The sequence below is a fragment of the Electrona antarctica genome (genome assembly GCF_951216825.1).
Source record: "Electrona antarctica genome assembly, chromosome: 8".
NCBI classification, from domain to species: domain Eukaryota; kingdom Metazoa; phylum Chordata; class Actinopteri; order Myctophiformes; family Myctophidae; genus Electrona; species Electrona antarctica.
In genome coordinates, this window is record NC_136789.1 from 53,592,193 (window position 1) to 53,616,873 (window position 24,681).

The 24,681-nt window shown below is 44.4% G+C and overlaps 2 protein-coding genes across 4 annotated transcripts in view; both read left to right on the forward strand.

Moving 5' to 3' along the window:
- Window positions 1–492: 492 nt before the first annotated feature.
- On the forward strand, window positions 493–2,199 carry LOC306928190 (leucine-rich repeat-containing protein 47-like; the record flags this gene model as incomplete). Its single annotated transcript, XM_079508120.1, has 1 exon — window positions 493–2,199. One exon carries the CDS (start codon window positions 493–495, stop codon window positions 2,197–2,199), a length of 1,707 nt encoding a protein of 568 aa, XP_079364246.1.
- A 5,073-nt stretch (window positions 2,200–7,272) lies between these two features.
- LOC306927437 (serine/threonine-protein kinase PAK 3) overlaps window positions 7,273–24,681 on the forward strand; it is a 181,585-nt gene continuing 164,176 nt past the window's right edge. For 2 of the 3 annotated variants that reach the window (XM_079507182.1, XM_079507180.1), the window contains exons 1-2: window positions 7,273–7,957; window positions 10,718–10,860. The gene's annotated coding sequence lies outside the window, so the exon portion shown is untranslated. The remainder of the gene's footprint in view (window positions 7,958–10,717; window positions 10,861–24,681) is intronic. The other variant, XM_079507181.1, reaches the window with a different exon arrangement.

Sequence of the window (24,681 nt, forward strand, 5' to 3'; positions counted from 1 at the left end):
ATAAGAATCACACCCGTGTGAAGTGAGGGGCACTAGTTATCATCATACATCATCATGACGTAAATTATCCATGCATTGTCAATGGGAATTTAATGTTTATCTAAGACAAAAATACCGATTTGCTCAAACACATATGACGTAAATTCTCCATTCATTGTCAATGGGAATTTAATGTTTGTGTAAGACGAAAATCTACACTAATAGCTGAATATAGGAGGGGCTAGCGCCCCTCAATAAGGCTCATGTCTTCCACCCCATGGCACTGTGGCAGTGTTATGCAACAACATAAATGTAATCAAGTACAGTATTCCTAATGGATCTCGGATGACATGTTGATTCCATCACATTGATTTTGTGATGTCATATCGCTGTGACATCATATGGACTTCAAAAGAAGGAGTTATTTGCTCTCTTTTGACTTTCAGCATAGATTTAAGTTATATATTCTGGACGGTGGTGTCTTGTGTCCCTGGATTGCGTTATCGTTGCAGCATGGAGAGCTGGCCGGAAATCGATAAAGCAGCGAAGGAGAAGAGGCGCGAGATCGTTTTACACGGTACGGGTGTCGACGAGAGAATCTCCTCCAACGGGGGTCTCAGTCCTGCCATCTATTCTCTCACACTCCTGAACCACCTGGAGGTCAGTCAGTGTCCGAGCCTGACAGAGATCCAGGAGGACATCGGACATCTGACCAACCTCCAGAGCCTCGTCCTCTGTCGGAACAACCTGGCGTCCATACCAAGCGTCATCGGAGGTCTGAAGTCGCTGAAGGTCCTCGATTTGTCCGCGAATGCCCTGAGGTCTTTGCCAGGGGAGATCGCCCAGCTGAAGGAGCTCAATACTCTCAACGTGAGCTGCAACCAGCTCCTCTGCCTCCCAGAGGGACTGGACCAGTGTACCAAGCTGTCCACCATCAACGTCTCCAAGAACCACATCACCTGCTTCCCTGCCGACTTCTGCTCGGACCGTCTGGAGCTCCTCAGCACCATCATCGCCTCGGATAACTCCATCGAAGAGCTGAGCGGGGATGTTTACAAGCTCTCCGCTCTGAAGGTCCTGGACCTCTCTAACAACAAGCTGACCGAGGTGCCCTCGGGACTGAGCGACTGCTCCAGGCTGAAGGAGATCAACTTCAAAGGGAACAAGCTCAAGGACAAACGTCTGGAGAAGATGGTCAACGGCTGCCAAGCCAAGTCCATCTTGGACTACCTCCGAGGGGGGAAGGGGAAGGGAAAGCACGGCGGAGACAACGGAGACGATGTGGAACAAGGGGCAGGAGGACGGAATTCGGGTACGAAGATACGGCAGGGGAAGAACAAGAAGAAGGCGGATGATGAAGAGTTGGAGGAGGTGAACAAGATGACGGTGAAGGTTCTTCACCTGTCCTCCAGCCCTGATGTGTTCACCGTCAAAGTGACCGAAGAGGTTAAAAACGTGCGGCCCTATTTGGTGTGCTGCGTCGTCCGGGGCATGATCTTGGGGCCCGGGGACGCCCTCAAGAGGTTCCTGGTGGCTCAGACCAAGCTCCACGACGACTCGTGCGGTAAACGGACCACCGCAACCATCGCAACCCACGACGTGCGGCTCCTGAAGTGTCCCCTGGTGTACGAAGCTCGACCGCCTCCGCAGCTGCAGATGCTGCCGCTGGGTCGCAAGGAGACGACGGCGGTGGACCTGATGAGACAGCTGCGTCTGGAGGCCGACGAGCAGCGGAAACAGCGGAAGAGGCAGAATGTCTCGGGCCTCCACAGATACCTACAGCTTCTGGACGGACAGTCGCTTTACCCGTGTCTGGTGGACGCAGAGGGTCACGTGGTCTCGTTCCCGCCGATCACCAACAGCGAAAAGACCAAGATCACGAAGGCGACCAAAGAGCTGTTCTTGGAGGTGACGAGCTCCACCAGTCTGCAGACCTGTAAGGATGTCATGGACGCTCTCCTCGTGAGAATGGCAGAGTTGAACCGACAGACGGCGCAGAGCATGGAGGAAGCCGGGTCTGACGGAGAAGACGAGAAAAACGGGACTGCTGCCGCCGAGCCGGTGGGGTCCGGCGGCGGTGCCTCCTCCACCTCCTCCTCCTCCGGGGAACTGGTCGTCCAGCAGGTTCAAACCGTGGACCAGGATGGCAACCTCAAGGTCGTCTATCCCTCTAAGACTGACCTCTCAGCCGAGGTCAGTAACCTGACCGTTGTCTGGTAGCTGTACCAATATTTAAAAAAGAAAATAGATGCCTCGTTGGCTGCTGTAGTTCGTTGGAGCCATGTGTGTGCAAGAGGGGGGCGGAGGAAGTGCGCAGGAAGAGTGCTGAAGGCACGCTGCGTCCCTGCCCGAGTGACGTCACTCGTGCGACTCCTCCATGTCACTCGCTGCCACTCAAGTGACTATACTGGCCAATTTTTTCCGTGGACTTATGTTACGCTCGCGGAAGCTTGACATGCTTCCGCTATGCTTCCGCTATGCTTCGCAAGGAATCTCTGGAAAATGTTGCCCCCTCTCGAGAACACCTTAGAGTATAAATATAATAGAGACGTCACCGAGACGTGGACATAGTGGCCGAATTTGGTATTGCAGCTCGAGCCAGCGCTGGGCCTGTTGACTATCATTGCGCACGTTCATGTTATTGGGGCAATGACACGTGAGCACTGTTTCATACGTGAACGCGTGCAATGATAGTCAACGGCCAGCACGTTCATGCACGATTTGGCCCAATCCATCCCAGAATGGGAGTGAAATCGCCTCATGCGCTTTTGAGCAACTCAATGCAAGTAGGAGAGATCCGGTGACGTCTCTATTGATATATACTCTAAGGAGAACTCACGCACCAGAGCCGGAAGAGGCGTCTACCTTTATGTCTATGGCTATACCACCATAGACATAAATTACTCTCGCTCGTATCTAAATGTCCCTCTGAATGAACTCCACGCGGCTCCGTATACTGTAATACTGAGAGAGAAGTCTGCCTGAATTCCCTCGCGAAGAGCTGGAACCTAAGTTTAATTTAGGAAGAGTATGTTAGGAATCTGTTACGGGTGGCATAGCAAGGAGAGGATATAAACATCTGCACGTTTTTATTAACGTCGCAATTTGCCTGATGAAGACTTAAAGGTCAAAACGTTGCACCATTAATACAACGTACGTTCCTTGGAGCTATAAAAGAGCGTGCGGATGTTTTTATCCTCTCCTTGAGGCTCGCCTTGATGCCTGACATCCAGCACCTGGCCTAAATACAGGCAGAAGATGTGCACACAATATTAAACATTTAATAACAAACATTTATTATTAAACCTACTGTATACGCAACATGTCAATGTTTTTGTTTACCTAATTGTTGTATTATGTCCACATCAAAGTTTGTTAATATGATGCATACTGCCCACATGTATACTGTAACTAACTTGTAGGTTCATAAACATACCTTATTTTCATGTACGCTTAGGCCTCATTCTGTGTGAATGAGGTTGTGTTATCAAACCATGTGAAATGAAATGAAATGAAATGAAATGATTACTATATTTACCCAGGGTATCTGGGCTAAGCTCAAGAACTTGTTTCCAGCCAGGCCCTGCTCATAGAACATTTCATCGTAGTGGTTCAATGCCTTGTTCAAGGGCACTTCAGCGGTGGTAATTTTAACGTGTCAGACCGCTGATTCGAACTGGCGACCTTCCGGTATCAAGACCGCTCCGCAATCCATTCGGCCACCGCTGTATGACTCCCATTGGAAATGCATTGAGGTGGCCATGACACACAGAAGACACAAGTGTGTCTTGCGTGTGTCTTAGGTGTGAATGAGGCCTTATACAGCAGGGAATAACAACTAAACAAAAAAAGTCCACTCAAAAGGTGGGAAAAATGGAGATATTTTGAAAAGTATAAAATGGTATAAATATCTCTGTGGCTTCATGTTGTTGTCGGACTTCATGTGGCCAGTCATCTATTATTCTATAACACATCTGGGGTGTATCACTTCCCATTTTATTTGGGCAATAATATAATCAGGCCAATCCAACTGGCCTTCCAAAGAATATAAGTATAACTATTCTTATTTCTCCCAACAGCTAGCTCTGAAATAGACTTGGCCATCAACATCTACACAGTATAATAGTTAAGGTATTAAATTACTGGCAATGTGTACAAGTTATTTGGCACTGATCTGTCCAACGGTGTGCAATATTAGCTCTGCACAAACACAGACACAGACACAGACACAGACACAGACACAGACACAGACACAGACACAGACACAGACACAGACAGACAGACAGACAGACAGACAGACAGACAGACAGACAGACAGACAGACAGACAGACAGACAGACACAGACAGACAGACACAGACAGACAGACAGACAGACAGACAGACAGACAGACAGACAGACAGACAAACACAGACAAACACAGACAGACAGACAGACAGACACAGACACAGACAGACACACAGACGGACGGACAGACAGACAGACAGACAGACAGACAGACAGACAGACAGACAGACAAACACAGACAAACACAGACAGACAGACAGACAGACAGACAGACAGACACAGACACAGACAGACACACAGACGGACGGACAGACGGTCACGGACGGACAGACAGACGGTGCTGTGAAAATATTCTGCCATTTACTTCCTTGGTCTACACAGAAGTGATTCTCAGACCTGTAATTTAAATAAATCAAAGTTATTAAAATACTTTCGAGATAAAAAAAAAAGAAAGAAAGAAAGAAAGAAAGAAAATGTTCAAAATTAGCATATGTACAAGCTTGCAGCACGGCACGTATATCTGATATTTTTGAATAGATGGGAACCCTATCGAGAACCCCCTCAAGGACACCTAGGTGTCCCCGGACTGGGGACCCCACTTTGAGAACCACTGGCCTACAGTATAGGACAGCATGCACAATTGCACAATACATGAATGGTCCAGTTGTTTGCAAGATTAGCTGCGGGAGGGCGGGCGGACGGACGGACGGACGGACGGACGGACAGACAGACAGACAAGGCTGGGCCTTCTAAGTGCCACGCTGTAAACAAGATGGGCACTCAACTTTTATTGTTACATCACAAAGTTCACGGAAGAGGTGGTTGAAACTACTAAGTCTCCATCGTTACAGTTTCAAGAAAAGTGAAAAGAAATAGGGAAAAAAGTAAACAGAAAAAAAGACGTTCCCAAACAGTGTGCCAACTCCATATACAACATTAATGAATTATAGTTTGAGCACTATCAATTCCCAGTTCTGACAGTACAGAGGCAAATTCTATGCACTTTCAACCTGGCATTCCTATTTTGGGCATGTGTTTCACATAGGTGAAAATGTGAAACTTATTATATATTTTTTAATCCATTATGTTGTTTCGACAAATTAAAATAAATTACAAAAAAGCTTTAAGTTGTAAACAATGAATTGTCCGACTTGTTGTGAGCTTGTACATTGGCCTTCAGCTACTTTATTATTTGTGAACATTTCCGGGTTTGAAAACTCAGAATGACATATATGGAGCGTGTGATGTCACGAGGCGTGATGGACTGACAACCATATATGGAGATCTAAGGGTCTCCGTGGTGTCACAAGGCGTGACCATATATGGAGGCGTGATGTTACGAGGCGTGACCATATATGGAGGTGTGATATTATGCATGCATGGCCATATATTGACATTCACATATATGGGGAAGGGCCCCTGGTGATGTCGTCTATACGTCGCGACTACTGTACATATATGCCCATATATACGGAGATCCCTGATGATGTCACGTGAATGTCATGTGAATGTCACGAGGCATGACCATATATGGGGGCATGACGGACGAACGGGGAATGCACGTTTTCATAGTAAAAAAAAAAAATGCATGTTTCTGTCTGTACATGTGTACGGTTGGAATCCACGTAACTCGGGAACCGTTCGTCCCGCTGACTTCAAATTCGACACGCGCGTTCCACACCCCGACAGGGAGTGCAGTGCCCGGTGTCGAGTCGGTCGGACCCACGGGTGGCCAGAACCGCCAAAAAAAGGCCTCAGCCCGGGCTCTGGACTGCAGGGCCCCTGCATGCCCAGGCTCCATATATGGAGCTGGCCTGTTCTGACATCACAACACTCCATATTTGGGCATGCCTGACACAGAACTCTATACATAGGAATAAAGGGACACAGAGAGACAGATACAGAAAACACTGACACGGGTACAACGGGTATTGCATAGCCGGGTGGGGCATGGATCTCCAACTTCCATCGTTACCGACACGGTGCTCTACAGCTGTACCCCCCCCCCCCCCCCCCAAGCACATGTTTGATTTGCAGTCAATAAATCAGTTGGCATATAAGACCAGTACGGTGGACAAAGTATTAACCCCGGCACATGTGTCGCGCACACACAAAAAAAGTAGGCTACTGGTCAAATATTAGTGGTTGGTAGTACTGGTTGCTCAGTCAAATGTGTACAGTACTGGAGTACTCATGCTTTGTAAAAGAAAATATATATATAAAAATAAATAACTCAAACTTTGTAACCTTTTGTTAATGAACAATATGTAATTTGTTCAATATATATTGTATTTGTTTAGCATGTTAATACAATATAACTTTTATCCAATTGGGGTGGTTGTATCTACTATTGACATTTGACTTTTGACTATTGACATGGACGGTCATGTCTCACCTATAGACACATGCAGGATCTGAAAGGAATTCTCACCTGATGGTCAATATTCAATTCATCTCCTGGGCAAGCAGGCAGGCTCTATTAGCTTGGTGGTAACAAAAATAATAATACAAAAAACAGCATTTGCACAGGAAACCGGGTTAAAATCCGGAGGTAGAAGAGGAAAGTTGGAAAGTTACATTTTTTTAAGTATCGTATTCAAAAGAACAACATCGAGTACTTTTTAAATATACTATATATATCAATGCATTGCATCCAAATATTTTCCAGACAGTTCTCAAGTAAATCTAGGCTTGTCTTTGTTACTGTCCACAGGCACAGACTCCATAAGTTCACAACAGTTAACTGGCTAAATACGAGTGAGTGTACTAACTAGGCTACTGTACTACAGCCTCCAGCCTCCTGGGCCAAGTATATCGTCCAAACAACCACTAGGTGGAGACAACACTATCTTAATGTTCTTGGACTCGTTCACTCACATTGCTTGCTGCATAGGCATGGTGTCATTAGCCTGGCTAATAAGCCAGACTAATATCACACAACACTGTCGCGGCAACTTTTTTTTTGCCAACGGCTGATTCGGTCTGGTTTATTAACCAGGCTATGGTGTCATGTGTTCGTTCAAAGAGTTATAAAGTAGACAGATTTAATAGTAGCCTACGTTTTTATTTTGTATTTACTTCCAGGGTAAATTAATTATATCTAAAGATGCCTTGGCTATAGTTATAAGAACATGATGACAGTTAGCCTCTCAGACCCAAAACGAAAGAATATGTTGTTGTTGTCGTTGGATAAGATTTTGTCCACAATTCCTGCATTGATGTGGCACACCGCATAGGAGAGATAACAGGCACACGTTAACAATTCTTCTACATTCTCTAATTGTGTAGACTTCTTCCTAAATCATGTAATGCAGATGTTTAACAATAATTTAACTAATAGTCTCAAGAGTTAAACTATTGAATACTGGTCCACCATCGGGTCCCCGGACCACTGGTTGAAAACCACTGACTTTAGGTGACTGAGGCTGAGCACTCACATGATGACTATACGTGGAAGAGTGAGTTAAGTTGGACGTTGTGTGGATATTAATTTAAAACGTTAGTTAGGTCAACACTGAGACCAGACTGAGTCACGCAGTGACCTTTTATTTCAAACAAACCTTGATGCTAAATAGGCTACAGTTAATTAAGGCTCGAATCAATATAACTTCCATGCGAGTTCTCCAACCACAACAAACTTCGGACCAAAACACCACCAAACCAAACACCTGTTGCCAATGAAGCCTCATTAGGTAAGATATGACGCAGTCTTCTATAGCTGCCTGGCATTGTTGTTAAAAGCTATTTTAATACGCATAAGAACCCGTGGCCAATAATGTCTGTAAATTGCCCTTTTATAAACATTATATTTTTCATATCCAGAAGGAAGTGCATTTTCTTCATGGGCCTTAAGTTTACAGCCATGTGGTGCCAGTGGTGTAACTGAGGAATTTTCTTAAGTAGCCTACAATTTTGAGGTATTTGTTTTACTTTAGTAGTAGTAGTAGTAGTAGTAGTTTTTTTACATTTGTATTACTACTTACACATTCTACTCTATGTAGGCCTATGCCACATATTGTGAGCTTGTAGGTCAGTTATTGTATACATTTGGAAAACTGGAAATGGGACATCTTTATAATCATGAGTAGGCCTACTTTACTTTTGGTACTTTAAGTATTGGGGTGATTTTGATGAATCTAACATGGTTAAAATGGAGTTTGAAGTTACAATGGGTTTGTATAGGAAGGGGTAGGGCAGCTAAAATTAATATTACATATCTAAATACTGAATCAAGCAACTTAAAATCTGTGGTGTTTACATAAGAGGTTGTGAAACATGTTCTCCCCCGTGTCCCTATAGGGTAGGTACCTTAGACTCAGAGTATATATGAATAGAGACGGCACCCGAGTTCTCCTCCCATCCACTTGCATTAAGTTGCTCAAAAGCGCATGAGGCGATTTCACTGTGCATTCTGGGTAGGAACAGAGTGCATTCTGGGATGGATTGGGCCCAAACACATGAACGTGCTGCCGCTGACTATCATTGCAGGCATTCAGCGTTCACGTGTCATTGTGAACGTGCACAATGATAGTCAACGGACCAGCGCGTTCATGTGTTTGGGTCCACACTGCAATATCAAATTCGGCCACTATGTCCATTTCGCCTCAGGGTTTCATCCGGGTGCCGTCTCTATTCATATATACTCTAAGGTAGGTACCCTCACAAAAAACATGCAGTAATCCTGGTCTCTAAACTACCTCCCCCTGGCCAGCCGGGGCACCGTATGGAGGGGAAAGGAACTGGTCGGAATAACATGTTCCTTCCACACACTATGTCCGGCTGGGGAAACTCCTCTGTCAGGTGAAAAGAAGCAGCTTGGACTCCTCATGCATAGCAGGAAGCATGAGGTCCGTCTGCTGCCCCCCCAAGTTGGCAGAGGAAGTGTATACTGTAGCGCCCAGGATTACATGAGATGTTTGACACTAGGTGAAAAAATGGGTTGCAAAATCGTGGGATAAAAATGTAAAGAGAAAGAGGTTGTAAATGTGACATTTCTTTGTTTAAAATGTTAGTGTATTTGTTCAGTAACAGCTGCAAATCCCTCCCTCTCTCCCCGCCGTGTCTTTTGTAAACAGAAAATTAAGTTTTCAGGTCGGGACACAAATTAGATTTTGGGAGAGAAGAGAACTCGTGTCCAAAGTCTGGCCTGAGGGGTGGGGGGGTTGGGGGGGGGGGGGGCAATCATGGCACGAGAGCAGATGATTTTATATGGCCCCCTGCGGGCGGCTTCCCTCCTAACATGTATTATGTATGCCCCCCGCCCCCAGCATAGTCATGAAATGAAACATTGATTGATTGAAGTTAACGAGTGTTTTGAAATTAACCATGGGAAGATGGCAGGCACGTGCAGAGAGTGTTAGAGGCATGGGGCTGAAATCCCATTAAGAGGGCACTTTTGGCCCAAAATAGCAGATCTACAAGCTCACAACGCGCCGCGCTGCGACGCGTTGAGAGCTTGTAGATCAGCTATTTTCGTGGCGCAAACCCTGCACTCTTTTATCTACTGGAGATGCGGTTTACGACATGGATTTCGAAAGAAATTACTTGAAATTAGTTCAGGAGACTTCGGGGAAAAAAAACCCAATTCTCCTGAATGCTGCCTTCCGGTATGGCATGGAAAGGAGAGGAGGAGCATTTGCATTTCTTTCCCCATAGTAAATGCTGCCTTCGTGGTCTGGAGAGGGCAGTTGTTTTACAGACGGGTAAAAGGGCAGGGACTGAAGCCCCCTTTGATGTCTATGTGTGCACGTCCCTGGAAGATGTGCCTTTTCTCATTACAAATAATGTCTAAGGATCTGTAACTCGGTAGTTATATCACATCTTTTCATGCATGCCCAGGACGCCCAGACAATGAATTTGGCTCCCCATCTGAAAATATCTTTGTTCCAGGGACCTCTAGAAGCAAAGATTTGAGTTAAAAATGTTCGCTTTACCAAATATATACATGAAAGACTTGCATAAACGTTCACGATTTTTCAAAAATATCAGATCAATACTTCTTAATTTTCAAAAAGATTAATGACATTTATTAGATTTTTCATTTATTGATGCAATTATCTTGAAATATTTTGAGAATATTTTGAAATAATAATAATAATAATAAAACTAAACAAAACAAACAAACTGATATTTCCTCGTGTCCCATTCAAAAACGTCACCCAAACGTGGGTCCGCGCCCTGCTGTTTGAGAACCAGAGTGTGTGTGTGTGTGTGCTCTAAAACGCAGCGCCGTGCCCCCTAATTGGATCCCGGTTCATTGACACAGATTCCTCCCTCCCTCCCCTCTGCTCTAATCTTGTCCAGCGGCGGGCAAAATGATATACACACACACACACACACACACACACAGAGAGAGAGAGAGAGGGTACCTGACTGACTGACTGTCCCTTCCTTCCTTCCCCCTCTCTCTCTCTCTCTCTCTCTCTGTGTGTCTTTTCTCATGCTAATGACAGCTAGGTCCCTCATCCTCCCATCCTCCCCGGGCACCATCTGCCTTTATGTACCCACCCAGGCCTGGGCCCCACAACAAGCACTTCCAGACGCGTCCCTCCCGTCCCGGGCCCATTGTCGGTGTGTGTCCAAGCAGAATGCTGTGGTGAGTGCTGCTGCATGTGCGCTGTGCACGCTCGCACACACACACACACGCACGCACGCGCACACACACGCGTGCAGGTCATTATCGCTCATGTGACAGAGGGGCGGGGTTGTTCGCGTGCCCTGTGCGTGTGCTGCATAGTGACATGATGAGGAGGCAGTCTTCTGTTTGTTGTCGTAGTGTTTTTTTACGTTTTGTGATACGTGTGATGTTAGTCTATTTTACCTGAGTTGACACAGTAAAGTCCCGAGTGTTTAAGTTATAGTGTAACTTTATGTTAAGTATATAAATGTTAACCAAATGGACCCGTATTCATTATAAAGGGCCCTTTTGGTTACATTTGTGACTAACAAGGGTTGTCCCGATCCGATCACGTAATGGGGAAATGGGGGCCGATCACGTCATTTTAGATCGACTAGACCGGTGCCCGGCTGTAGAGCACCGAGTCGGTGACGATGGAAGTTGGAGATCCATGCGCAGTCAGTGGGGCGAACGGTTACCTGTATTACAGATGTACACACGTACAAAGACGTGGTGCATTTATAGATATAAGATACCTTTTATTATCCTGCGGGGGGAAATCAGTCGCCCAGGGGCGGCATTGCAGTTAAGGTTACAGCTTAACACAATGAGCGCCGGGATTACTTTCAAAATAGGAGCTCGGGGTGGGGGGGGGGGGGGGTGCTCGGTATGGTGATCAGTGTACACTTGAAGAAAAACAAAGTTTTTATTTTAATTTTATTTTTTTGTACAAAGGGCACTGTAGGGCCAATATGCCTTTCTTGTTACACCAGAGATACGGTTTAACGTGCTCACATTTTGGGACTTGGGCGTCTTGTTGTTTACTCACTTGTTTCAGTCGTTTGTCGATGGTGATTGATGTTGACTGCAACAGGTTGATATTATGGCGGAGTTTGTGTTGTGTGAGTGTTTCAAAATAATAAACGGGGCAAACAAAACAAGAACAGGCTCCAGACATAAACTAAACAAAGGGTCTCAAAACAGGTGCAGGGTTCAATAAACAAATAATAAAGTAGGCTATTTTTCTCTTTCTATCTTTCCTTTCTTTCTTTCTTTCTTAAACTGCGCTGTATTGTGCGAGCTGCGAGCCGTGAGCTGTGAGCGTTGAAATCTGTATCTCTACTGGCGTCTTTCCACCTACAGCTGTGGGTCTTTGGCTTAATTAAAGGGAACCATGGTGCCATTTTCTAAGGCAACCAGTGGGGGCGCCATTTAGTCACAAATATGTGAAATCAACTAGATGGCTCCTACAGGCACATTGCTGTCCAGACGGCAAAGGGCAGGTGCTCTAGCACCACCTAGTGTCTATCTGTGCACGCCACTGCAGACCGGTTCGCAGGCCCGTTCCGTGAAAGCACCATGGTTCCAACAACCTAGAATGGAACCTAATTCTGAAAGTTATTTTGGCGGGAAATGGCCCTGAGAGAGAGAGTATACAAATGGTCCATTTTGTTAACACTTGTACACTCTCAGAGTTAAATAATCCTGAATACCAGCTTGTGTAAAAGGCTCCTCTTGTTAACTGGCGCTTGTACGTTTTATCGGTCCCCTCAGCATCGCGCAGGCGGCTCCTCCACACCACTAAACAACAAGCACAATATCCATGTCTCCTCCTCCTCCTCCTCCTCCTCCTCCCCGCGCTACGCTATACGCTATCCGCCTGCGCCCTTTCATTTTCAACGCGCTGCAGCCGTTTAGGAGAATAAACTGCCACTGTCTGCCTCTTCTGCATTAAGATTAGCTATTGAACCGGGCCAAAGACACGGGGAAACAAGCCTGGCACACACACACTACACACACACACACACACACACACACACACACACACACACACACACACACACACACACACACACACACACACACACACACACACACACACACACACACACACACACAGCACAGAGCACACAATGGACCAGCTGTCGGTGGGAGGGGCGTGTTAGGGGCCTGCACTGACAAACCCAGTGGTGGAATAAAACTCGGATATTATTATTTTTTTGTACTTAAATTCAGTCAGATAAGTGAGATAACGGATAGATTGGTGCCCAAGACAAATGTCTCCTCGGAGACAAGAATAAAGGCTAATTGAATTGAATTGCATTGAATAGATTGAGCCTGTTAATGGCTTGAGAACACCGTCTTCTCTGAGCTCTGCGCTGTGGCCATGAGGCAGATATATTCTATATGATGTATCATTCTCTTGTCTTGCTGTGACCTTTGTTGATGGTGATTGAGAACGCCTGCGTGACTGAGTCTCTTTGCAGTAACTCTGCTACTGTCGCAGGTCCCAGGCATTCTATAGTATTCATTTCTAGTGCCCAGTGCCACATCATTCTGACTGATGGCGCTCACTACGTGTACATCCACCTTCTTACCTGTGGCCTCTGTGTTACACGGTGTTGATTTTGACAGCAACATTTTGATTTAGTTTGTCTTTTGGGATCAAATCTATTTAGTGTTAGTCATATTTTAGTCATCTGAAATGTATTAGTTTTAGTCTAGTTTAACACACACACACACACACACACACACACACACACACACACACACACACACACACACCCTCTGCAGTGCTCTAGTCTAGTCTAAAGTGGCTGAAGTCTGTCTCATTTCTCTCCAAAAGCCCTTGAATATGATTAAGGATTATACTGTCATCATGGTAATCTCACACTTCATATTGCACACACCATACCTGTAACTTTCATTAGGCGCTCTTATTATTCCCAGAATTAAAAAAAAAAAATCTTCCAGGGGCCACAATGCGTTGCAGAATAAATAATGGGCCTTGATATGACAAATCTTGACAACCACTGATTTAAGGTATATTTAGAACGGATAAAAATATGCGATTAATTTGCGATTAACTATGGACAATCATGTGATTAATCGCGATTACATATTTGAATCGATTGACAGCCCTATTATTATATAAGACAGAGGCAACAATTGTGCAAATAGCCAATCCACAAGTTCACAACGACCTTGGACATCTGCTATTTCACAACATTTATCTGTGGAACCATTCTGTTGCTTGTCTGGGTGGGGGGGTCCCCACTTATGATTACTTTGGCGGGTCACAGCCTGAAAAGGCTCCTAAAATTGCTAGCCTACCACCTTGATATTACCAAAAAAAATGTTGTAACTTGTTGCCTTATCTAACTATTCATTGATTCACTCCCAAAATCCATTTGGCAAAAAACAAACAAATCACACCTGTGTGAAGTGTGGGGCACTCACTTCGCATTCTCTCATGTTGGGCTAGTTGGTGTCAAGGTGATGTATGTTTGCTCAGCAGTTGCTGATGTCTGCTCAGGAGGTTTGAGTGTTTACTCAGACCGAAAACAAATTAGAGGGCACATTGCCGCGCACCAACCTCTGCAGGGACATATTAAACACACATCTATACGGAAGCTGCTGGTTATTATTCATATTGAATCAATTCTTCAATTGAATTGATTGAATATAAGGGGGGTCCCTGCGGAGGTTGGTGCGGTGGTCCGCGGCAATGTTCCCTCTAATTTGTTTTCGGTCTGTTAAATCAAGCTACAGACAACACATTCCAAATAACCTCCATTTCCTCTAATGACTTGATAGTCACCAATGTTTCATTCCATTTTGTACTAGGCTACACTCACCTGGACAGATCCTGTTGTTGTTTACACACACACACATAAACAGACACAGATATATACATTTCAGATAATAGCACAATTCTGAAGATTGTAATCAGCTGGTTATTAATTGATTTGAATCAATTCTTGTTTACTTAAGTTGTTGCAACTGTATTAATTGATTGCCCTTGATTGAGTCCTGTGGTGGGAGTTCTGCTCTGGTTTTGGTGAATATTAAGTAGGCCTAGTTACGGTCATTTTTGTGGGGGGCACAGGGGCCACGCATTAAAAGTGAATTAATCCACAAAACTAGCGTAATTTGTATTGTTGACCTATTTCTAAATATTCGGAGCGATCACTTTAAACCCCAGAACGCAGCATGTAGGGTTTGTTTGAGGCAGAGAACTTAATCTGATATGGTGAAATAAAGAGCTTTCAAAGCATTGCAATGTCCATACTGTCGATGCATAAGTATTGTCTGGTTTATAATCCACACTGTCTGATGTGTTCTATGTGCGCTTCAAGTTTATAATGCGCTGAGTAAGTTGCGATGCTTTGTAAGCTTGTAGATCTGTTATTTTCAGCCAAGGGGGTTTATTGTAGAGTGAATCAAGTCACACTTGTATGAAGTGAGCGAACGCTCTTATCGTACATCATCATGACTTAACATGCTCAGAAACATGACGTAAATTCTCCATTCATTCATTGTCAATGGGAATTTCATCTTTATGTAGGACACAAATCCCGATTTGCTCAGACACGTATGACGTAAATTCTCCATTCATTGTCAATGGGAATTTTATGTTTGTGTAAGACGGAAATCTACACCAATAGCTGAATATAGGAGAGGCTAGCGCCCCTCAGTATACAGTATACAGCCCTGGGGGTCTCCGGTTGACTTGAATATATTATAGGGTCTAAGTTGTTAATAGTTTACTGCTATTAACGCTGCTGCCATTCAGATTCTGGACCCTAGACCCTATGCCAGGGGTCGGCAGGAGGCGCCCCCTTGTGGCCCCTGGAAGAATTAAAAAAAACGTACAGGTATGGTGTGTGCGATAAGAGGGTGTACAAATGGAACCATACAAATGGAACCATACTCTCTGAGTGAAGTTGACATTGATTGAATAAACCAATAAAAGTTATAATAAATTGAGGTCCCAGATATAAATGGCATTAAATGGTGGTCAGTAGCCTATGCATGTCAAACTGGGCATCCTTCAAATTAAAATGATGATCACTGCTAGCACTGCCATATCTTTTCAAATGGGCTCTTGCCCTGAAAAAGAATACATTTTACACTCTCAAGAGTTAAAGATTTATAATATAAGGGTGCATTTGGTTACCAACTCTCCATCATTTAGCTGGGGACCACCTGGAACCCCCTCAAGGACCACTGGTGGTCCCCGGACCACTGGTTGAGAACCACTGATCTACATCTATTCTAAGCTTAATTAATTCATGGAAAAATAAAAACCCACATTTATTCAAAGTAATGTAGAGAGCACAAGGAGACCGACAGTGCAGGGAGAGCATGACATCCGGGTAAAAATAGTCTTTAATGTTAATTTAAATTGAGATATTATATAAATTAATGTTAAAAAAGGCATACAATAATAATAGAAATTCACGACGCTGTCGTCGCATGCCCGCCCCCCCAAAACGAGTCCTGGACAGAACTTGGCCCCAGGCAAAACCTAATTGCCTACCCCTCTTGCATTTCCAATGTGTTTATCGTAGGAGTTGTGAGCTTGTGAGAATACTCTTGAACCATTTTACCATTATACACAACTCTTATAGGGGGGTTCTTAATTGCCTGGCACAACATATTTTCAACAACATAAATTCATGAAAGAGTTTGACAAGCACTGATTTGTAGGATTCATTACATTAAATAAATATCCAATGATTTTTGTAACCCATTTTTTTGACATCCAGTGTCAACTGTCTAGTAATGTAATCCTTGGGCGCTACACTCCCTCTGCCAAGCCGAGGAGAGCAACGGACTGACCTCATGCTTCCTTCAATGCACGAGGAGTCCATAAAGCTGCTTCATGGACACACACTATTAAATCATTTTACTCCTGGACACAGCTGTATAGCTTGTCCTGTCATCTCCTGCTGCACTGCGGGGGTGGTGGCGTTGCACTTGGCTGGTTGACAGATTGTACCCACTAACAATAAAAGACAAGTTTAGGGTGCTCTGGTGTAAAGGACCCGTCCTCCACCACCAGTGCAGAGTCTGTGGGTGCATCCGGCTTGGCCGAGTGTCTGCACCCCGTTATGGGGCCGGGGTGGCCAGTGGGGAATGTTGAACGGGAGGAGTATATAGGACGGAGAGGGTGTTACTGTACATCCTCCCGGTGGGGGCTCCTCGCTGGCAGGCGGGTGAGCCAGTATAGGATAGGGTAACAGCAGTGGGCAGTACTGGCTGGGTGCAGTACTTCAGTTCAGACTAGTCATTGGTCCGACAAATGACAACCTACCTCATCAAACCCTAACCTGACCATCACCGCAAGCACGGGAGCAGCGCATGTTCGAGCGGTTCCCGCATGTCGGACTAATGCTCCGTCGGAATTACGTGCGGATCCCCATTGGGATAACGATCAAATTGGGAGAAAAATGGGTTAAAGAAATTTTGGGTAATCTAAATTTAGAAAAGTACCAAATAAATGGTAAATGGTGCATTTTATGTAGCGCTTTTATCCAAAGTGCTTTACATAATAGATTGTGCATTCCATTCACACACGCATTCACACAGTGATGGCGGGGGAAACCAGGCAAGGCACCAACCTGCACACCGGGAGCAATTCGGGGGTTTCAGAGTCTTGCTCAAGGACACTTCGACACTAGCCTCGGAAACCCAGACGTTTTTATTTCCAGGGAGAAAAAAAAGTCTGGGTCCGAGTCCACTTCAAATTGGCATAGAGTAGCGCAAGCGTCGATCACTCTCTGCTGATTTCTGATCGTCTGCACCTTTGTTAAATTGACACACACGCGCACACCCGTACACACACACACTCCTCTCTCTCTCTGTCGCTCTAAGTAATTCGTCTCATGTCCAGCAGCTGCGCACAGTTTCTGCCGGCGGATCCTGCCGGGAGCTGCCTATGCCATAGAAAGTATAGGTGAGTTCCAGGCTACTTCGACACTAACTCTGGTTGGAGCGCACAGGGATCGAACTGGGAACCTCGCGGCTCCCAACCGGCCACTCTCTACCCCCTGAGCCACTGTATGGGCCCCCTGTATGGGGGCCCAACCGTTGGCCAATCTGAATGCCTCTTAGACTAGATGCAGCATAGATATGGCGCTGCAGACCGTTAGTTCGTTCATCTGTTGTGCAGCGAGTTCCTTTCATAGCGTCGCGGAGTCATAACTCAAAGTGGTGGTTGTTTTGTCGAGGCGACGCTTGGGTTCACACAGGTTGCCCCCTCTCTTACTGATACTGACGACCCCCCCCCGGGGGGGAATAATAACGCGTAACGGATGACTTAACGGGTGGTGGTGGTTCAGGTGCTGCTCGTTAAGACCCCCCCCCCCCCCCCCCCCCCCCCCACCCCAATGACCTGACCGGCCACACCTACCACCGACACAGGGAGGGGGGGGGGGGGGGGGGCTTCAATCATTTCTATCACAGACAGTGTGGCGTGCTTACATTAGCTGATCTATGACTACAAGCTACTGTGACGCCATACAAAATTAGTAGAGAGAGACGATGAAGAGATGGCCCTGGATGACCACTACACGTCTGGGGTTCATTTGGTTTCCCTTTGTTAGGCCTATACTCTCTCAGAGTTATGGGGGTCCCTGGTTTAGTCTCTTGAATATTCATTCATATTCATTTAGTTTTAGTCACATTTTAGTCACCCGGAATGTTTTAGTGTTCGTGTAGTTTTAGTCGACTAAATATCATAAGATTTTAGTCGACTAAATCTACAGTTGATTTAGTCGACTAAAATGTATTTTGGTGGGCCTCGATGCCGTCGTAATGACTGTTTTTTACACTTAATAGAATAGAAGATCTACAAGCTCTCAACACGTCGCAGTGCAACCAATTATAAAATGACTTATACTGGATCTCTTGTCCACTAGTGCCTTCCTAACATTTTAGTCTAGTTTGTATTTGTTGACGAAATTGTCAGTATATTTAGTCTTAGTTTTAGTCACCATAGCTTAGTTTTCATTTCGTTTCCAGTTTAGTTTTCGTCAGTGGAAAAGGGTAGTCGACGAACATTTTTCGTCTTGGTTTTAGTCGAGGAAATCAACACTAGACTACTACTAGTGGAATCCTGATGTGACATTCAGTAATTGATTGGGTCTTATGATGAAAATAATAGCATTATAATGTTTAAAAAAATATGCCACAGACACATCTGTCCGTATACGGACACATTGATGACCCATGGTCATACCACGATTAATTCTTGTTGCTCAAATCATTTTTTATCATATAGGTGAAAACTATTGGTGGAGAGGTTTGTCTAACCCACGTTATGCTTAGCTGTGATTGGACCATAGCAGTTTGGGGAGGGGCTTAGCTATAGGTCAATTGTGACACACACACACACACACACTCACACCCCTAGGCTCAGTGTCGGTCACACTGAAGGTCAAAGGTCAGGCTGGCGTGTGCCTTGCGTGGCTGATGGAGCTGTTGCCACGACAACACACCAGTCAGTCTTATTAGTGCTTTTCACCTTTCCCTGGCACCGTGTGTTGTGTAAAAAAAAATCTTTTCTGTTTTTATAGCTTTTGTGATTACACAATTCTTTTCAGGCTTTTCTTGCCTTTATTTATATATTGCAGTGTAAAAACTTTATTGAACACAATTTTTGCTAAGGACGTGTATACACGTCTTTTATATCAAAACCATGGGGTGCTAAGCCCTAGCCTGGCACGGCCAGACTCATAGCAAGGGTTCACTGATGTTTCCTCCCCGCATATGAGTCTGGACTCGGGCTCATTGACAGAGAGTATGCGGAAGCTGGAGAAATCAGAAAATGATCGCGGCCAATCAGTGACTGCGTTTCAACGGCTGTCCGTACAACAGTGAAAAGCAGCCTCTGATTGGTTCATGTGTATATGGTGACGTAACATTCATGCTGCAGTACTTTCAAAACAACAATGGCTGCCCTCAACGCAACAAGTTTAAAAGTTTACACAGAAACGATAAGAACAGCAGTTATTTCAGATATAGACTCTGACATATATCCGACATATCTCGCTCACGTATAAAGTAGAAACTATTAAACAGACCTTGTTGTTTTTAGCGTGGTTGCCGTGGTATGAGGAGCGGACCAGCGCACTGTGTGGTGACGTCAGCTTTTTGTTACGCTGATTGGCTAGATGGATCTGTCTGTCAAGGCAACTACTAACGCCCACTTTTCAAGCTGCCTATGGCCGAAGTCCAGACTCATATGCGGGGAAGAATCTTCAGTGAATCCCCGCTATGAGGCTGGCCAAGCCAGGCTAGCTAAGGACATGTATAGGCGTCCTTTGGTCTTTTTTATTGAGTTGGCTAACCTGACTCCGCCAGCTGGTGGCAGCAGTGAGTTCCTCCTGCTCCAATCTGGTCCCTCTCGGGCAGAGACGATGCACTCCGAGCCATTTCTGACCGGAGAGATATGCGATAGAGGCGGGATCAACGCGATACTGATGACGTATTGAAGCGCTGCCACAGTGCACATGTAAACACAGCCTAACAAGACTACAACTTGAAATCATTATGGAGATATCATCATTTTTGTCCCGCTGCTTCCAGTTTATCGTTGCTGCTTGAGAGAGGCAGGAGGAGGGAATGTGGTAAAGACAGATTGACTTTCCCACTTATGTCTTTGTACCCCCCCAGTATTTTATGTTTCAGTACAATCACCTTATGCATTACAAATGGACAAACTCAGTTGAAATATATATTTATTGATGTAAAGAAAAAGCTCATTGCTCAACCGAACTTACTCCCTGTTTTTGGGTTGATGATCCAAAACAGTCACAGCTGATTCCGGGGATCCTTTTATAGGCTGGTGGAGTGACCTAATTGGGACTTACCACTTATGGGGGTGTGTGGGTGTGTATTTGTATCTTAATTATGAATGAAGAGTTGTTTGCTAAAAACATGATTATAGTTACCTTGTGGATCATGATGTCTGTAAGGTTTGGGAAATGTTTTCTATGTTTATTTAGGTTGGTTAAACTATAGTCTTCAACCAGAGCTCAAGACTGTTGGTTTGACCCAACAATTGAAAGGCCCAGATTGTGGGTGGGGAAGGGATTCCAGTTTCAGGGAATAGAAGGGCACAATGCTGGATAGCTCTGCCCTTATAGAGAACAGTCAGTAGCTCAGAGTATAGCTAGACTGTCGTGTTGTTTTAAACACACCCTCAGTGAAAGGTTCAGCTTTAAACTTAGGCTTGATTAGAGGTCTGTACGTTTTTTGTTTCCTTTTTCGTGAACTACCTTAATTGTGAAACTCTTTTCGGAAGAATGATTTTTGAACATTATTTTTGAACAGCTTGCAAAAGAAGAATAAAACTACATTTTCTAAATCTCTGGAGTGTCATTTCTGTTCACCTAGCCCTCATCAAACGGACTTATTTACAGGGAACTTGTGAACTCAATACTGCCGCAATCTGGTGGAGTCAGGTTAGGGGTTGGCCTCTCCTTCTGCAATGTACTCCTTGTTGATTTGCGTATGTGCGCTGCCGTTCACTTCTTGTTTGCGGCTCCAAAAGAATGGCTCGCATCTCCTAATCTATAGGGAGCTCTCCATGGTTTTGATTAAAAGGACAATGTTCTGTCTTCATTTCTGACTTCAGCATGCCTCTCGTTTGGAATATTAACGCTTCTAGAGAGACTTTAGCGTGACCAGCGCGAGGAAAGAATGGAAGATTATGCCTCCCGGTTTTTGGGGTGGGTAACGGAAGGGAGGGGCTTTTCAGAGTAAAATCTGCCATATCTCCTGGCACTCTAGCGCCTTTATTTTGTAAAGATGCTGGCGGCAATGGTTGTGTTTGTTAAACCATTTAGGCCTGAACCTCAAAACTTTCAAAATGTCTTCTAAATACTGACAATATTCGGAAATACTATGTTTCTATATCAGTGGTGCTCAATAATTCATGTCAAGTGGACCCCATAATTATCTGTATTTGACCGTGGACCTCCATCTGAAAATATGTTGTTCCAGGGACCCCCCCTAGAAGACCTATACAAGAGTCTTGTAGATCTGCTATTTTTCAATAGCTAAAGTATAACATGATTAAAACGCCAAAAGGGGTTAAATGTAAATGTTGTTGATCCCGCCTAATACTGTGGCTTCAAATTGACTTATTGGTTGTTCAGTTTGGCCCACCAGTTTTGGAGATATGGCTTATAGAGTAATGTGTTGCAGAAAATTTGGAGAAACAGGCCTGAAAGGTTCACTTCTGTGGTCTCTAACATTACACCTAGCTACATGTTTAAGCATTTATTTCATATTTACATGTCGATTTCAGCTCTGACACTTATTTCAGACACGCTCTAGTTACTAGAGCATGTCACATACTAGAGTCTAGTATGTGAAGAGTCTGCCTGTGCTATATTAACTCATTTTGGATATATATATATATATATAAATAACAGTTTTTCTCCTCTTCTGAACAGTTAGTCTTGCCGCCATTAAAAAAGAGTCACAAATAATATAAGACCAAAATTTTGAAAATAGCAGATCTACACGGTCACAATGCCTCGCAACATTTTCACAAATTATCTGTGGAACCGAGTCAAATTAAATGTAATGCCTAGTGATCCAAGTGGGGGTCGCAAGTTCAAATCCGAGGGTCACGGCCTGAAAACGTTGAGAACCCCTGTGGTAGAGGATGGTCGTTACACACACACACACACACACACACACACACACACACACACACACACACACACACACAGACGCACACACAGACGCACACACAGACACACACACACACACACACACACACAGACAGACAGACACACAGACACACACAGACACACACACACACAGACACACACACACACACACACACACACAGACACACCCCCCCCCCCCCCCCCCTCTTGCCATCTCATTCGTTTCCCCATTGTAGACACCTTGGGACGATGATTCATTGCACACTTTGATGTTAAAACATAAAGGTTACCGAGGGGTGATTTAAATTATTCATCAAGACCTCGCTTGTTTGAATCGGTGTTTCCATGGCGATGCTATACGCTGAAATGAAGCAGGTTCTTCAGAGGCATGCCATAGAGAAGGACCATGATTGGTTCCAGGAAACGACCTGAATTCATTCAACGGTTTGCTTCATTGGCCGGTGTCCCCCAGGGGTCTGTACTTTGGTTTTTGAGTGGTGCGACCACTCCTATAGACAGCTATGTGTGTCCCTGGGTGTGTCCGAGCACGGAAATAGCGTTATAGCGTTTGTTCACCACCAAGTGTCACTGTTGCACAGCCAGACACACACACACACACACACACACACACACACACACACACACACACACACACACACACACACACACACACACACACACACACACACACACACACACACACACACACACAGGCCAGGGATGAGTGCTTGTACAGTACGTACAGCACAAGTACAGTACAGCACCACTCACTTCAGACGGGTCTGATTTATTTTTCTTCACTTTAGATAACCGATCTACAAGCTCACGTTTGCGACGCGGTGCGAGCTCACACAGATCGGCTATTCTTGGCGATTTATTTGCAGTTCAGACGGCGTTTCCACTGAACATTAATTTGTAAAAGTCGCTTCGGGAAAAACTGGAACCAAAAAGTGGACGCCGGGTTGAGTGAAACTTTACTTTATTTGTTTATTTAGTCGGGACAGTGTATGTTGATGAACATTACATAAAAAATGCAGTGTAAATATACCAGATTTAGCAAAACATGCCCATTTCCATCTGCAGTCCCCAGACATCAACCAATACAAACAGGACTGACATACAGGACATAGCATACAAATACCTAGTACAAAAAAAGCACCAATCAGGTTCCAAGAGTCTGGAACGGTATAACCAGTTCTAGAACCACAAAGTTGTTTTGGTGGAAAAGGGACTTTTTGTGTGTGTGGTGTGGTTGACTAGGTGTGTTTATTGTATGTTCTTCTCATAGCATGTCTGTTGTGTGTAACTGGAGACTGAGGTCTGGATCTCTGGTCCTGTAAGGCAGTGGTTCCCAAACCTTTTCATGTCAAGGACCCCCAAATTGACACTAATTAGCCCCGCGGACCCCCATTTGAAGAGATATGCCAGGGACCCCCATAAGAGAACATTTGTATGGCTCTATAGCAGTGATTCTCAACCCGTTTAATTTCAAGGACCCCCCCAGTTTGACATGCATTAGTCTACCGACCCCCCCATTTTATGGCATTTCTATCTCTGGGACCCCCAATTTATATTGTAAAATGTATGTTAATTTAACTCTGAGAGTGTACAAATACCTATTTGTACACTCTCTGAGTTACAGACCCATAAGGGTCCATTTGGTTCCACTTTGGGAACCACTGCTGTAATTTGTATTTGTCAAGCGACTCTGACATTCTGGTCAGAAAGCCAACCAGCACATCGGATGCAAATGATTCTGTCGCAATTTTTTGCACAATTTAATCAAAACATGATTCAAACCTTCACTCTATTCATTCTTCTTTTATTCAACATACACTCTGTTGAAGAATTCAGGACAGCAAACATATGATATGAAACCTATACAAAAACAAAACAAAAAACATAAAATCGAGTTCTGTCATTAAAGTACCACTTTGCAACTTATCTTCATAAAATTGGTCCACACTAATGTTCATGAATAAGTACCACATTTTTCTACTCTGTCTGTGTCTCATAGGAGCCTGTCCACCAGTGACATTATTTAAAAACAAAAAAAAACAAGATTTATTTTAATTTTTTTAGGGCTAGACATTATTTTATTGGCATTTTATCATGAACATTAGTGAGTGAATTATATGACGGTAGGTTGAAAAGTAGGCTAACGACAGCACCATGTTTGTCATGTACACGTGGAACATTTCTGTTTAAAAAATGTCACTTTAAATGTGCAAGTGATATTTTCTTTGTTAAAAATAAGTGTTCCATTTCCCTCCCCATTTGAGTGAACGGCGTCAAACGGAATGAACACAGCCATGATATTATTTGTTCC